Source organism: Clinocottus analis, unplaced genomic scaffold (assembly GCF_023055335.1).
Source record: "Clinocottus analis isolate CAN_PGR_092001 unplaced genomic scaffold, fCliAna1.0.p SCAF_45, whole genome shotgun sequence".
In the NCBI taxonomy this organism is placed as follows: Eukaryota; Metazoa; Chordata; class Actinopteri; order Perciformes; family Cottidae; genus Clinocottus; species Clinocottus analis.
In genome coordinates, this window is record NW_027176202.1 from 349,096 (window position 1) to 365,687 (window position 16,592).

General features: G+C 40.1%; 2 protein-coding genes and 1 non-coding gene across 5 annotated transcripts in view; 1 reads left to right on the forward strand and 2 right to left on the reverse strand.

Annotated features, from left to right (window-relative positions):
• Positions 1–2,314, forward strand: part of LOC137801899 (ornithine decarboxylase-like) — a 3,687-nt gene extending 1,373 nt beyond the window's left edge. Inside the window, exons 5-9 of the mRNA XM_068599337.1 lie at positions 1–20; positions 116–199; positions 844–1,006; positions 1,361–1,482; positions 2,057–2,314. The exon at positions 1–20 is cut by the window's left edge and continues 197 nt beyond it. Coding sequence (XP_068455438.1) covers positions 1–20; positions 116–199; positions 844–1,006; positions 1,361–1,482; positions 2,057–2,314 — 647 coding nt within the window. The remainder of the gene's footprint in view (positions 21–115; positions 200–843; positions 1,007–1,360; positions 1,483–2,056) is intronic.
• A 6,604-nt stretch (positions 2,315–8,918) lies between these two features.
• Positions 8,919–12,992, reverse strand: LOC137801896 (amphiphysin-like). 3 transcript variants are annotated; one of them, XM_068599330.1, is made up of 7 exons: positions 12,931–12,992; positions 11,807–11,981; positions 11,627–11,716; positions 11,404–11,530; positions 10,338–10,466; positions 10,073–10,174; positions 8,919–9,968 (listed from the first exon to the last, which is right to left on the reverse strand). In XM_068599330.1, exons 5-7 carry the CDS (start codon positions 10,458–10,460, stop codon positions 9,864–9,866), a joined length of 330 nt encoding a protein of 109 aa, XP_068455431.1. In that variant the 5' UTR covers positions 10,461–10,466; positions 11,404–11,530; positions 11,627–11,716; positions 11,807–11,981; positions 12,931–12,992; the 3' UTR covers positions 8,919–9,863. The 3 variants fall into 3 exon arrangements, with proteins under 3 accessions (XP_068455431.1, XP_068455429.1, XP_068455430.1); XM_068599328.1 differs by having other exon boundaries at positions 8,920–9,968; positions 10,278–10,466; XM_068599329.1 differs by having other exon boundaries at positions 8,920–9,968; positions 10,278–10,466; positions 11,807–11,958; positions 12,931–12,975.
• trnas-aga (transfer RNA serine (anticodon AGA)) lies at positions 10,604–10,685 on the reverse strand. The gene has a single exon. It is a non-coding gene; the product is annotated as a tRNA-Ser (tRNA).
• Positions 12,993–16,592: the final 3,600 nt, after the last annotated feature.

Sequence of the window (16,592 nt, forward strand, 5' to 3'; positions counted from 1 at the left end):
GACGTGTCTTTGACATGGCGGTAAGGCATCCTCATAGCAATAGAACTTGGTTGAAAACTCATAAAACCTTGATAAACGCTGCCTTGTTACACAGTGGTACTGATGTGTTTTTCAGAATTTATTAGGCTGCCAGATGAGTCTCCTGGATATTGGCGGAGGATTGTCTGGGACAGAGGACTGTCAAGTCCAATTTGAAGAGGTAAAAGAAAGAAATGGAACAAAATCAACATTGATTGAAAATCGATTGAAAGTTTCTGAAGCCAGAAGACAAATTGGGTTACTTACATATCATACAATAACCGGCAGCATGCCGTCAAACCGCTCGTTTTCTGCCATTTTGACACAGTCCAGCATCCGTCTATGGGTAGCGATGTTGACTTGGCTTGATATATGCTAGCTTAGTAGCTTAACAGTCTGGAGTTATTCATGTCTTCTGGTGTTCTCGTGTTCTTCATGTCCCTTGATCCCGTAGCTGTCCATGCTGGATCCGTCCACTTTGATTTAAAAAGCAAGCATGGAAAGTAAAATATATCATTAGCACAACTGCATTTAGCAGCCAGCTTAGCCAAACCGTGCTGGTGTAGCTTAGCTATCTCTGCAAAAGCTGCTTGCTTCCCTATCACAGCAGTCTGTTGTTTTATGGTGAGGTCTGGTTGATTCAGGACCAGGCTTTAGTTCCTCCACCAAAGTTCTTCTATCAAACGGGTGATGGAGGAGAGATTATACCGCGTTAGCGTTTGTGGCCCTCTATTGGCCACCCACCACTGTCTGGAATATTAATAGGTAATTCCTATGTAATACCTGTGAAATATACTAGTAACCCAACATGGTTTTCTTACCTAGATTTCAAAAGTCATTAATGGAGCACTGGAGGAGTTCTTCCCGCCTGACAGTGGCGTGCAGATCATTGCAGAACCAGGCCGCTACTTTGTGGATTCAGCCTTCACACTTGCAGCCAAAGTCATTGGCAAGAGAGTAATCACAGAGGATATGGATGAACATAGCGGTAATGTAGATATCACTTTTGAGTATTCTTATGAACACATACTTGTACAATGTGTGATTGTATTTGATTTAATAAAACAAAATGTAATGTGCAGGTGACAACTACCAGATGAGTCTGATGGCTCCAAATGGCAATGCACCACTACAACAAGAAGCATCTTCAGGAAACAGACATGCTGGATCTTTGAGTGAGCACAATGACTTGCAGGTTTATGATTACTAATTTTGTGCAGACCAACAGACACATGATTGCATGTGGTGTGAGGGACAAATTAAAAAGCACCATATTGTATTGTAATTTTCCTATTATTTTCATAGTTTCCATTTCAATACCTTTGCATTTATATTATTTCAGATGGTGAGGACAGCAGCCCTGACAGAATAATGATGTACTACCTTAATGATGGAGTGTACGGTTCCCTGAGTTGCCTCATCAGATATTCTGCCTACGGCAGTATTGAACCATACCTTACCAGGGTAAATATCAACCCCACCACACCACCAAAACACCATTATCGGACAATTTCTCAAAATACTACATTAGGATTTTTATGTCCAATGCCAATGAACAGACTTTGTTAAATGTTTGAAAAACATTAGTTTATGGTCTCAATCTCTAGTTCCCAGTACTTTTTCATCATGATCATTTAGTAAATGATGTTCACATATAATGTAAATTAGACGATAAAGCAGGGTATGATCTTGGGTGGGCTTCTTTGGGATTGCCTGGTGGCTACCAGAGCATTATACGGCTGGTCTTCAAGTCAAGATGTGCCCACTTTCGTTCACTCGTTGCATGAAAGCCTCAATGGCAACGGATGTGATCCAAAATGGCGACAACCAAAACTTCAAAACGTTAGTCCACAGACCAATGGGTGACGTCAGAGGGGCCACTTCTTATATACAGTCTTTGGTTGAAAAACATTCTGAAGGTTGCCACTCACCAACCTGACCTGAGAAAACTGCAAAACAAGTGTCAGGCATGAGATTTAAAGGAAAAGGTAAGCAGCGTGACGTCAATTTCATACTTCAATGTTTGTGTTGTTCACAGGCTGTTGAGAGCAGCGAGCAGAGGTTCCGGTCTGTTCTCTGGGGTCCAACCTGCGACAGTGTTGACAAAGTAAAAGACAGCTGGTGGATCCCTGAGTTGAATGTGGGCAACTGGCTTCTCGTAGACAACATGGGTGCTTACTCCATTTGTGCATCCACCGACTTTAACGGCTTTGAAAGGGCTCACATTTACCATGTTGTATCAACCAAGACATGGCACGCCTTAAACCTTTCTGACATCTACAACATCCGCCAATGATCACTTCTATTCAACAGTGGATCACTACCGGCCTGAGCATATATCACAGGCATACATTATTTTAGAGTAAGTCTTGAAATTTGATATACTTTTGAACTATTTCAGAAAAAAATACTTTTTGAAAATACAAACTTTTTGAACATATTGATTGAACATTTGGGTATATTTCACTGAAGGTTTTTATCCTCTACTTTGTGCTGATAATAACACGTCTTCATTTCTGAGCTTTACAAAGGAACAATCTGTAATCCTCTGTCCAAGCAGTCTGCTTCTGGTTACAAATCTGGATGTACGTGGTCACTCGAGGGTTGTTCATGAAACAGCAAAGAATGATGTTCTCTGACCGGGAATCGAATCCTGGTCGCGACGGTGAGAGCGCTGCTTCCTAACCACTACAGTCGACCACAGGGAACATGGTGGCTGTGGTCTTTCGACCCGTGTACTTTGCGGTGTGTTTTTGTGTGTGTGGATTTAAAGACTCCTCTCTGATTGGTCCAGGTGCTCCTGCAGCCAGGGACAGGATCGGGAGAAGAGTTTTGGTTTTAGATAAGTGAAAGGCCGAACTTTTCATAGTCGCTTTTGGTTATTTGGTATTTTTAATTTAATCTTTTAGCCCATTTGGCCCTTTTGTTAACTCCAATACACTTATGTTGAAGCAAAGAGCTCCTGGAAGAGCATTTTGTGTGTTTCCATTATGTTGGACCTCCCACCACTGGGGGCGCAAGGCCGACTGCTACTGCTGTCGGTCCTATATAAGTTAGGAGAGGCATTGGGGCAAGGCGGTGCTTGTTTGGAGGAAGCAAACTGTTTTTGGACTGTTTTTATGTGACACTGCTGTTCTGTACCAGAGAGAGGCAAATGTTCATGGTTTATTTTATAATTACAACATATGCAACCAAGTACTGATTATTATTTGGTTTTGTAAGATAAACATGATGGACGGTACAAGTGGACATTGTCATTAATTAAACACGTCAGGAAGAAACATCAAGCGAGAAGCCAAGTAGTGCCTCAGGGTTCAATAGGCACTACAGCTCCCTTTATCTTCAATAAATGACTCTGTAAACCTTGTAACACCTGGTCTCATTTCCTTTAGCAATTTAAACACAGCATGAACAGTGTTATTTACAATACAAGTACAATGCCTACATAACACAGCACTATAGCCCTCTCACTCTGGACATAACTTGTTGAAGTCTCTTCCCTCTGGCAAGAGGCTCCAGTCCATCAGGACAATTTCCTACTCGTCACTCCCCTGCACATCCCTCCACACCTCATATTTAAATACACTTGCCACTTTCACATAACACTTACATTCCATGCACTATATTTTAACTTTAATTGTATATTCTATTGTAGATCTGTGACGGTTGGAACCAGCCGTCACAGCCTGTGTGTGTGTGTGTGTGTGTGTGTGTGTGTGTGTGTGTGTGTGTGAGAGAGAGAAACCCTTCAGTATGAGTTTATTTATCAGAAAAGTGTACAAGTCTCACATGGCAGGTGGGATACAATGAAAGTTGAAACGCAGACAAAGTGTGTAGTTTCACGTTAACCTCAGTCAGAGTTTGCCCACTCAAATACTTTCTAAATATCTTCATGAAATAAAAAAACAAGTGATGAAGAACCTGTGGGTTCAAGAAGTGACACCTTCTTCCTGCCAGAGGTCCGTTGCTGGTGACGTGTAGATGCTGTGTGTTCGGCCCACTGCTGTTGGCCTCACTGAGCTGCAGGAAGTCCTTCGGCAGGTCTGCAGCTGCTCTTCCTCAGAATCAGATTCAGAATCAGCTTTATTGGCCATGTAAATTTGTATCTACATGGAATTTGACTCCGGTATTTTCTTTGCTCTTCGTACATGTACAAAAGATAAATATAATAGATAAAACATTTTTTTTAAAAAGCCAACAACTGCAAATATGTATTAAAACAGAATTAACTTACATGATTCAATGACTAAACATACGTCAAAAATTTCATCCATTGGTTGTAGACCACTGGATGAAAAAAATTAAATAAATAAATAAAAATAATAATCATCCAGTGGTTGTAGACCTTGTCAAGATATGTAGGACCCTCTTTTTGCCTTGATTTAATTCTCATCAGTTGATGCAAATGGAAAACTTCAAGGCAGTTGTGCGATTTTGTCTTAATGGCATTCATTAGACTGAAACCACGTTCACAGTCGGCGCTAGATGCTTCCAAGGTGTATAAAGTTTTTTTTATTTGGTAGACGCTTCACATCGCTAATGTGCATTAAACTAAATGATAATTAATTATTGGCCGGAATAATGAACATAATTTATAACCTAACTCGGAATTCATGAATAAAAAAAACAACAAATTCTTTGACGCACGTTGGAGATGAAACAATAAGGAGACAGAGGAGGCGAAACCAACCCGGGGGTTAAACAAACGAGTGTGTTTGTGTTCTTGATCATAACATCACAGAGTTCAGCTCTCTATACAAACACTGTGAAATGGGTTTATCGTCTGCCTTAGGCTGCATCCACTCTCACACCTTTTCTGTACTTTATGATCTTTCTCAACAGTTACCGCACAAAACAAATAAATGTAGTGAAAACAACAAATAGTCAAACTAAGTCACAAGGCTGATCCAATAACGTAAGAGGAAGGAGAAACAGAGAAGGGCAAACGTGTTGAACACGACATCCTCTGTCCCCGGACCTCACATCGGTTCAGGAAAATCTGAACGGCCGGCACACTTTTCTTTTTTTTCCAGTCCGCACCTGATGTGGACAACACAGCACTGAAGATGTTACTGAGATGTCGTTGGGTGTTATTTGCAAGGGTTACAAAATTCTAGGGAGTATATTCATTTTAATAACAGCTTTCCCCCGAGATAAACGAGGGACCACTGCATACAGTTCATTAAAAAAGATGAAGGTTATCCACTTAATACATTCATACAATGCATAAAGTACTACGTGTACAAGCATACAATACTTAATAATCATCATCATTTTGAGTGGCTTTGTAGCTACTCTGTAGTTTTGTTGATTCGCCCCTTTTCATCGTTGTGAGTCTCTTTTTAATAATGTTGTGTTGTTGTTGTTGTCATTTTGAGTCACTGCGTGTCTCCTCGACTCACATACTGGAGGTGAACGTCATAACTGAGGTGACCAGACATCCACATTTAAGCCGCACAGTCCGGGCGTTCAATGCCCAGTCCGGGCGTTCAATGTCCGGCGTCCAGCGCAGCCTCAAGTCGGACGCGTATTTGTCCTCCTTTTTGGAGCCGAGCGACCGCGCCAGCGTTTCTGAGATTGGACTCTGAGACGCGGAGAAAAGTTGATGTTATCATCTTCATAAAGAGAACATCTTTGGTGTGACGCGTCGAGTCTTAGCCAATCAGCGTTAAGATGTCTCCAGCGGCCGTTTCTCAAAACGCGATCTTCTCTGTACTTGTCAAGAAAAGAGTCGCATGACATCAGAAAGCTCCGCTTAGCGTTCAGAATCCATTGAAATTGCATCCAGTTTGTATGTTACTTTCTGTCGCCTGCGACAGGTTCCATACTAAGGGTTAACTAATAATATAAGATTAGAACAGCGGGGGATTTTATTTATAATAATTATTTACGTAATATATACATATATAAATATATGTGATGTATATACATAATATATATACAAATACTTAACATATATATTATTTAACAATAATTACTATGTATTTTTTCATGTATTTTATATATGTACCTTATATATACCTATGTATTTATATATATATATACATATATATATATATATATATATATATATATATATACATATATATATATATATATATATATATATATATATATATATGTAATTGCAAACAATTCAGTCAAAAGTAAAAAGTCACCCCTGTAGTTCAAAATAAAACAATCTTAATTACGAATCTTAACCTTAGTCAAACTGATTTAACTTTACTGTGAATAAATCATAAACTAATAAAGATTGCTCATTAGATCCTCAAACCCCAATTATATATCATGTTTAAAAACATCCTATCCAATTATTCACAAAATACCACAGTGTGCTCCTTTTTGGTGTTATGGATATGGTCACCCTACTTATCAAGCTCCTTTTTGTATGATTTAACACAGGGGATATATTTCATACGGTCCGCAGCTTCGATGTTATAATTTGTTACTTATGGCCCACCAGCTCTGTCAGAATAAATAAATCATAAAAGATGTACTTCCTTCTTTCACCACACGGTGGCCGCACCATTCTAATGTCATCTGGCTCTGCATCTGTGCCACCAACCTTCTCCAATCAATCGTACAGACAAATCATACATCAAGGTCCCAGACCCCAACCCAGAAATGAGCGCCCACATCAGGTTACTGCTCTCATTATTGTCCCTCATGAGGGTCCTCATCACTCCAACACAGCCGGGACTGAGAGCTCAGGTCCGGTCACGACAGAGGCCCCAGAATCCGGTTCAGGCCCCAACGGTTCCACCCAATCCGAGAGTGGACCGTGGCCGTCAGCGAGAGCCGGCGTCCTTGACCCCACAAAGACATAATAACTACTTTCTATTTCTCATGTGTCAACAGTAGCTAAGAAAAACATATTTTTTTGTAAAAAATAAGTATCTCACTGTTTTTCTACATTTTATTTTTTTCTACAACATTTGCATAAATTGGTTGGAGGTTGCCACGGGCCACCCTGGGCCCGCGGAGTCACGAGGGGTTGGGTGTCTTGCTCAGGGACACTTCGACTTGTGAGCTGCAAGGGGACCGGGGATCGAACCGGGTACCTTGTGGTATCCAGACGACCGCTCATCCTCCTGAGCTACAGCCGCCCCTTCAAAGAATTACTGCTGGTAAACTGACTATAAATTACATGCAGTCTCGTTCAAGGGCTCTCTGCTGTGTGTGTGTTTGGCCTTGAGATATCACTGTGCAGATTTGGAGAAAATCTAGTTCAAAGTCTGATTTGGGATTTTCACCTTTAAGGATCTGCTTTTAAAGCAGAGAATTGAAGGCAAAGTTGTCTCAAAACACAATGTAAAAATAACATTTACATTGTGTTTTGAGACAACTTTGCCTTCAATTCTCTCCAAACCTGTACAGTAATATATCAAGGCCATGAGCATAGCAGGCGTCGCCCTGAACTAGAAGTCATTTTAATTTACAGTTTTAAGGATGTATTTTTTTGAGCTGTTTGAATATTGGAAAATTGTGAAATTCGGAATATCATTACTTCATTTCAGCTGACTTTGAATTCAATTCTCTATCTATCTATCTCACTGGGGGGTGGGGTTAGGGTCAAACTCATGTCAGTGAAGGGGCCACATGCTGCCCATCGTGATCTCAAGTGGGCCGGACCAGTAAAATCACAGCATAATAACACATAAATAACGACAATGTTTCTCTGTGTTTAAATCATTGGTGAAGGTTTTGGGATGATAAACTCTATTTTAAGGTCTTTTAACAATTAATTAGAAACATAAAGACAAAACATTCAGACATCAGCTCTCTGTTTATCTGCCTGCTCTCCTCTGCAGGTTCCCTTGCTTTGTGACACGTTTTGATCCATTTCTAACCACTTTCACCCAAATAATACCAGAGCTTTAATAATAGAGACAATGGCACAATGGTTTGCATGACTGTTTTACAAGCAGGAGGTCAGAGGTTCAATTCCCAGCACTGCAACTTTTGATCTAAAAAAAAATGTTTTTGAAAATTTTTCTTCTGTTGGACTGGACATCCTGCCGGATCCGGCCCGCGGGCCGCGTGTTTGACACCGCTGATCTACTGTATCAAGATTACCGTAGAATTTACAGTAACCTGCTGGCAGCAATTAGCAGGTAAGTAGCTGTAGTATATTTCACAGTATTCATACTGTGAAACAAATCACAGTACCTCGAGAATACTGTAGTCATGTTACAGTAGTAATCAGTCACTACTGTGGTTGTTTTTACAGTAGTAATCTAAATACTGTACTTGTGATCACAGAAAGAGGGAACTGTATTATTTTTAACAGCAAATCCTGGCCTGCTGTAAAATTCATCCCTGTATTTATTTTAATACTGTAAATAAATAACAATCAAATAAAATTACATACAGTTAAATAAAGACACTGAATTCTTTCAACAAAATTTTAATTTATTTGAAATTTATTATAGATAGATGCAAACAGGTGCCTTTTATATTGGCACTGATTAGGGGAGGAGCCCAAAGGTTGGTTCAAAAACCCTTTCTTTAGGGAGCATTGCCCACTGCATATACATACATATATATATATATATATATATATATATATATGTATATATATATATATATATATATATATATATATATATATGTGTGTGTATGTATGTATGTATATATATATATATATATATATATATATATATATATATATATATATATATATGTATATATATATATATATATATATATATATATATGTGTGTGTATGTATGTATGTATATATATATATATATATGTGTGTGTATGTATGTATGTATATATATATATATATATATATATATATATATATATATATATATATATATATATATATATATATATATATATAAAACCCTTATACATAACCCTCCCAATGTGGTATTTTCCCCAATCCTAATTCCCAAGAAAACTTTTACATTTTTATCATATGAAGTCTTATTTATTGATCATGACATGAATATTTATGGATGTACATCACAAAAAGGTTTAAATTAAGGTCAAACTTTAATATCAAAGGAAGTGACATCATATTTGTTCATCTAAACAAATGTAGGAATTTGGAGACCTGAGATATATCAACAACATAGATTGCATATTGCATTTGTAAATAGCTTACCTGTGATCATACACTTATAGCCTTCTGTTTGGCTCTGTTTCTTGCAAATACAATTTTAATAAGACATGTGACTTATGCAGCTAAACATTAATATTTGTAATTGTGGGAAGACTCTTTTTTTATTATACTTTGATAAAAGATTTGAGATGTTCATGCTGAATGAGCACTGCTTCCTTCATCAATGCTCAGATGATACACGTCTCTTTCTTTTGTCAAGAACAAAGCAACACTTGTCACTGACTCATCAACACAAACGCTCAACTATGACATAATAGAAATACACTACAGTTATGACGACTCTGAAAATAACAACAAACTCTAGAGGTTCATGTTACACTCGAGAACACTTAGAAAGACCACAGCACTACTGATTCTTGAATAGCAGAGCAACATAGGAACTACAACACACGTGGTGCAAAGAAGGTATAGTAGATGTATTTTTCTTCAAAAACAATAGCTGTTTGTTTGTATGAACATGTAGAGATTGCAACATTCCCAATGCATCAATATATTCTTTTTTTTCTTTCAAAAGCAACAAAATTACATTTCAATTCAGAGGGCAGACCGTACTATCACATCATGCTTAGTACTTTTCAGTTACACTGGGAATAGTTTCAAACCCCTGTGTTGTCCAGCAGACCGCTGCAGCAGGTTCGAGGTGTTCCAGGTCAGCTGCACGCTGACTGCACGTCTCAAGCTTCTGCTGACCTCCACCGGCCGAAGAGACTTCTTACTCCAAACGCTGTGTAAAGTTGTCTGGGAAAAGTCCTTTGTGAGCACCAACGCCGAGTGTGAGCCAATCACTTTCCTTGATTCCTGTGAGCCAGCCAGCATCCTGCAACAACAGCAACAACAACAACAACAACAACAACAACAGGACGCAGCGTGATTTACTGTTGACTCGAAGCTCATTCCTTCCTTACTGACACCACTTCTCACCTGATCTTTAACTGAAGCAGTGGGAACCACCAACACCACGTCGCCTCTGTTCAGTTCCAGCTCATCTGAATTCGCAGCCTCAAAGTCGTGCATCGTCTCCACCTGCAGGAAGAAAAGCATCATCACCCCGTCTGCGGTCAGCAGGTCCAGTAGAGAAACGACCTGGACTTTAGCGTGAGCGGCTGGTATCGGGAGGACGACCCACCTTGTAAAGGAAGTCATCGGGGAGTCCGGACACTCCACCAGACGGACTCATGTGTCGGACCGGCTGGCTCTCAGCTGCTACACCGTTGTTACTGGTGGCAGTGGGAGAGATGATGTCGGCATCACGGTCGTCATCTCCTTCGTTACTGGAGGCCGGCTCTATGACCACGGAGGGGATGGGCATCTTTTCCTGAAGATGACGAAAAACATTTAGTCTCACGTTAATAACTATTCACTTTATCTAAGTTATAATAATAAATACTAGAGCTGGGCAAAGTTGAAACAATTTAACTGATTAAATTAAATACCCGCACAGCTGAAAAGTGCCACTGTTGGCAGGATTTGAACCTGCGTGGGGAGACCCCAATAGATTTCTAGTCCATCGCCTTAACCACTCAGCCACAAGAGAGTGGAATCCAAATTTCAGAAAATGATATATATATGTTCTTCTTGCCATTACTTAATGCCATTACTTGAGTCTTTTCAGTCAACAACTTTTCAATCAAATACTTTTGGCCAAAAACGAGCTTTGAGAGGTTTTTTTTCACAACTCAACCTGAAATGTGCCAGAAGGAGATCAATGAGTGTCTTGTTGGTTTAGAGGATATGGTTCAAGCTTCTCTGTGAAAGCAGGGAGGTTTTGTGGGGATCCAAGTGAAAAACAGGTGGGGGCTCTGAACACCTGAACACAGGAGGTTTTGCTGAGCACAAAGTCAGTGGTTCGAACCCAGCCAAGGGCAAATAAAGATGCTGCACATATGTATTGGTCTCCTGCTGCTGGACAACATGACTACATGAGGTCAGTGGCTTGAAGAGAAATAAATGGTTTCAGGGAGATGAAACAATGAGTGTTTTGTGTTAATATTGAGAGACAGACACACATTGAGCTAAGCTGCAATTACAACTAGAGGAACAAAGAAGGTGAAGAGAAAGCAATGAGACCAGATCAGCCATGATGAGGACTTACTAAGGGGACTGGGGTTCCCCTCAGTCCCCTTAGTAAGTCCTCATCATGGCTGGTGAAAGAGCGGTTCCTCTACACGTGCATCATTAGTGATGTTTAGGCAGGTGGGTGATATGAGATGAGCACCATACAGACATCATCTTCTCATTCAACTCAAACTTACCCGTCGTTTCCTCCTCTGACTAGAGAAACCGTTGAGACAACTAGCGCCTTGACCAGCTCTTCATCTGAAGGCTCCTCAGACGTCCTCGAGGAGGACGGAGCTGGTCGGAAGGGACTGAAGTGTGCGGCTGTAATCACATGACGGGAGAGGAGAAACAGGAAGTAAACAGTGCACACAGGAAGTTCAATAAAGATGAATTAACTATCATTCAGGCTGTACTTACCTGTAAATCTTCTTCACCTGGGCCTGCATTTACGACGCAGACAGAGAACGCCGTCCAGATACAAAGGCTGCAAGCGCTGAACCAAGAGGCCTGGAGGAGGAGGAGGAAGAGGAGGACATGCCAACAACAACTTTTATAATGAGACAACATTACAAATACTCAGCTCAGTAAAACCCGTACTGTGATGCTCTCTTGGCGCTCTGGCATGCGGCTGGAAAAGAGGCTGTGCTGCTGGTGGTACTGGTGGAGGTGGTGGTACTGGTGGAGGTGGTGGTACTGGTGGAGGTGCCTGCAGCAGCATTGGTCCTCTCTCTGTCTCTGCCTGTAATGTACTGGACAGCGTTCTCCATGAGGCCTTCAGTATGAATCCATCCGAACATTAAGAGGAACATTAGCAGCACTTTAAGATCATAAAGAATAATGAGACAACTTATTTCTCTTGGTTCACATATATTACATCAATAGATATATTGCACTCTTATAATATATTACAAATAGTATATATATTAATATATGATATACAATAATATATAACAGCAGCGTATTAATGAGTCAGTGGGAGACATATATTATTATATACACTATAATAATATATGATATATAATAACAGTGCATTGGACAGACAGCACAGTGTGCAGCAGGAGCAGAACAACACCTGAACAACAAGTTAAAACAGCAGCAATGTTAGCTGGCAACACTGTGTTATAATAAACTGACTACAATAATATATTATACATAATAAATAATAGATATAATATATATTAAAAGTGCATTGAACAGACAGCAGTGTTATCAGCTCAAAGTGCAGCAGGAGCAGAACAAGTTTAAACAGCAGCAACGTCAGCTGGTAACACATAGTAATAATAAATAGAGTGTCGTTATACGTTTTTAGTAAAGTACAGTAAAGTATTAACATATTGAAAACAAAGCTCCACTGTGTGACGTCTCAACAAAGCTAAAACGGTCAGACGGACAGGCTGATTATCAGTAACTCCTGGACTTTCAGCGTCAAATAACAACACTAAGATGAGCACTAACATGTTGTACAGACATACGTAACAGTAGTTAATAAGCACGACGTCGATAAAGTTTGATAAAATGTACTCGTATTGCACTCGCGTCTCTGTGTTGTTCTCCAAGCTACAACAGTCATACAGACGAGCTAATTATAAGTAACTCCGGGACTGTCAGCCACAAATAACAACACTAATATGAGCACTTATATGTTACACAGTCATACGTAACAGTAGTTAATAAGCACGACGTCGATAAATCGTAATAAAGTTGTCTCGTATTGTACTCACGTCTCACGTCTCCGGTGCTCTGCATGTAACGAGGATCCAAGATGGCGCAGACTGAGAGCGACTCGGAACTTTCCGGAGAGGTTCGGCAATTGACACAACCGAGCCATGTGATTGGACGGCAAAAAACGTGGATAGCGTGATTGGCTTGTAGAAGTTGACACAGGTTTTGGCCGTCTGATTGGCCGTGAGAAGTTGACACAAGTTGATGGGAATCTCAGAAGTTTAGCCCACACGGCTGAAAAGTGTCGTTGGTGGCAGGATTTCAACCTGCGCGGGGAGAGTCCAATGGATTTCTAGTCCATCGCCTTAACCACTCGGCCACAACAAGCCATAACAGAGAGAGAGAGAGGAATCCAAATTTCACAAAATGATATAGCTAGATCAGTAATTGAAGACAGTTTGATAGAGTGCCCATTTCTATAAGAACATTTTTTCAGCAGAATCTGAAGGTGTTCTTCTTACCATTACTTGATGCATTATTTCATTGACTTGAGTCTTTTTAATCAACAACTTTTGGCAAAGAACGAGCTTTAAGAGGTCAATCATGTCCATCTAATCCCGCGCTGAGGATGGAAGCAGAGTCACAAAAAACTTGACATGTTTTTGTAATAACAACAATAACTTTATTTCCACAACAATATGATTGAATATTTTGTAGGATAAATCAAAGGCTTGACAGGATGTAAATTTACACTTTTATTTTTATTTTGTGTGCTTCCAGTTTTAATGTCATTTTTACTTCATTGTTTATGTTGTTACATCGCAACGTTACAGTTTTTACGGTTGTACGCGATACATTGTAACAAAATGTTTCACAATGTTAACCACAAGGCATTTTTTCTAGGGCTGGGCAAAGTTTTAAAAAAATCAACTGCTTAATCTCATGATTTTTCTGTGATTAATCTCATTATGTGTCAATTCCAATAATGAACTAAAAACTACTGTATTGCAGCTTTTATTTTAAAGTAATGTTATTAGAACAATATAGCAATATAATAATATAATATAGCACTCTGGAGCAACAGCAAGTTAACATACATACATATATAGTTTATACATCTGTTTGCTTTTTTTATGAACAGGTATGTTCAGTAGTAAGGGTCCCTGTGAGGGACAAACCACTCCTTCTTTGGTCCATGTTCAGTCTGTTTCTTACCTTAAAGATGTTAAAGACCAGCAGTTGATTCACTTTATACAAAAGCAATAAGTGCTTTTCATGTTTTCAGTTCAGTTTTTCTTCCTCAGTGAGAAAAGTCCAGTCTGTGTTGTCTTGAACATCTTGTGATGTGAGGAAAGTTCTCCTCTTTGAGAGAAGAGTAAAGATCCAGAAGTGATGCTGCTTTAAAGTGCTCTGCATGGATCAGACCGCGGGGTCAGCAGCTTTCAGCAGTAATGTTCAGTCTGGACTGTGAGCTGCAGCGAGTCCTGAGAGACTGAGCGCCTGTGAGAGCTTTGTGGGGTGAAGCTGCTCCTTGAGAACAGAAGCTACAGAACAATACAAGCTTTCAAGTTGTCAACGCTGCCTGTCGGTGAGGCTACGGAAGCGCACACACACCTACATAAATCACTTCAAAGTAAAAGCAGTGTTGTTGTATTTCATTCATGACGTTTATCCTATTTAATCATTTTTTATGTTTAATTGACCTCATGCGGGCCGTATTGAGAGCCATATGAAGCGAGGTGTGAACTACGTTTGGAGAGATTTAAAGTGATAAGCTCCTCCCACTGCAAAAAACAAACAAACTGCAAAACAAAAAAACATGCAGTTAACGCATGATCAAATAGTTAACTAATTTTTTGATAAAACTTATTTTTGGTTCAGAAACATTGCCAATGTATCCCACTTTTTGCAGAAACATACAAAAAGAACTCTAACTATTGGGTGGAAATATAAGATCCAGACTGCAATAAGCCAGCATGATGGCAATGTGGAGTTGAATGATTAGGAAAACAGCAGCATTCATTTGAATGGCAGGCCGCACAGCTCCGCCTCCTTCTCAGTCCTCTGTTGCTGAGGACGCTGCTAGTTGACAGGACGAAGCCAACAGGCAGTGAGGTCAGTCAGAGCGGACTGCCACGGGGTCAGCATCACGCTCAAACACACCTCTCTCAGGCCTTCATTAATATTATCTTCCTGCTCGCCATGTCACTGGCTTATTGCTCTCTTCCGTGCTCCATATTTTAATGACGGCTACCTTGTTGTACTTTTACACAAATCTTTTTGAGATGGAATAATTCCTTTTTGATAGCGAGCTTCGATATGCACATGAAAGCTGGGGTGGAAAATGAAAAGGCACTGTTACGGAGCCATCATAAGTCCTGCAGGATGCAAGGATGTGGGTGCAGGAACAGTAGTTAGTAGTTTGCAGGTAAACATCTGTCATCATTGGCGTTTACCTCGAGCGCACAGGAGTGTTGTATACCGCTGAATGTGTGTTTAACTCTCCAGCTTCAACAGTTTTTCTCTCTGTTTCACCTCAAAATAAAGATCAACTTGCACAGACACATCCTTCATGATGAATACATGCTAAACTTAGCTCCCACTTGCCGGCTGACGTGAATGGTGCATTTATGTGCTGGTGAAGGCTTTGGAAATCTGGACATTGTTGCAAAGAACTATTGATACTTGACAGTGAATACTATATACATGAAGTATCCGACATATTTAATCCATGATAATAAACAAAAATGTTATATATTTATATTTTAAAAAAACTATTTAAAGAAAAACTTGCGTGTCATTTCAGCCCGCTTCTTACATTATAATAATAACCTTTATTAAGGTTTCTTATGACACCTTCGTATGATTGGCTGTCTGCTCATTAACAATCTAAGAAATACCTGCGTTGAAGTCACTAATCATGCTGCAATTATTATGATTATACAAATATGGGTACCTCTAAACGTCCCTCAGTAAACTACTGGCTTAAAATCATTTCGGGGAAACAATTCAACATCCAGAAATGTCTAAGTAAAATATGCAAGAAAACGGTACACAAACTATTAGAAATGACACTAAATGACAGGCACAGTGTAGTGTGTAGTAATATCTCCCAACATGGGCCCTTATGCGCCACAGAGCTGCCAGATACACAACTATAACTATTATACTACAATAACACAACTAGAAGATGGAACATCTCTGTGTGTACAGAGCACACAGTAATGTGCCACTAAGTTTGGAAATCAGTGGCATAAAGGACCTACTTTATGGAAATAATATAAATGTCTAAGGAATTGCAGAACAAGTCTCTTTAATGACACATCTGAATGTGAAGCAGTGTTTCTCTACTTATAAGAGTGAGGGACACCGTGTCAAAGGCTGATTTCAGTCCGGCGTCAGAGCGGAGCGCTCACCGGCACCAGCCAGACACTAACACACCGGCACCATCCAGACACTAACACACCGGCACCAGCCGAACACTAACACACCGGCACCAGCCGAACACTAACACACCGGCACCAGCCAGACACTAACACACCGGCACCAGCCAGACACTAACACACCGGCACCATCCAGACACTAACACACCGGCACCATCCAGACACTAACACACCGGCACCATCCAGACACTAACACACCGGCACCATCCAGACACTAACACACCGGCACCAGCCGAACACTAACACACCGGCACCAGCCAGACACTAACACACCAGCA

What these genes read in the sequence shown, in the direction of transcription:
- LOC137801896 (XM_068599328.1), bottom strand. Translation starts at nt 10,460, where the DNA reads ATGCCCATCCCCTCCGTGGTCATAGAGCCGGCCTCCAGTAACGAAGGA. An exon ending in CCGATGACTTCCTTTACAAG is followed by an intron (nt 10,175 to 10,277) that starts GTGGGTCGTCCT and finishes TTCTTCCTGCAG; the next exon opens with GTGGAGACGATGCACGACTT. An exon ending in CTGCTTCAGTTAAAGATCAG is followed by an intron (nt 9,969 to 10,072) that starts GTGAGAAGTGGT and finishes CTGTTGTTGCAG; the next exon opens with GATGCTGGCTGGCTCACAGG.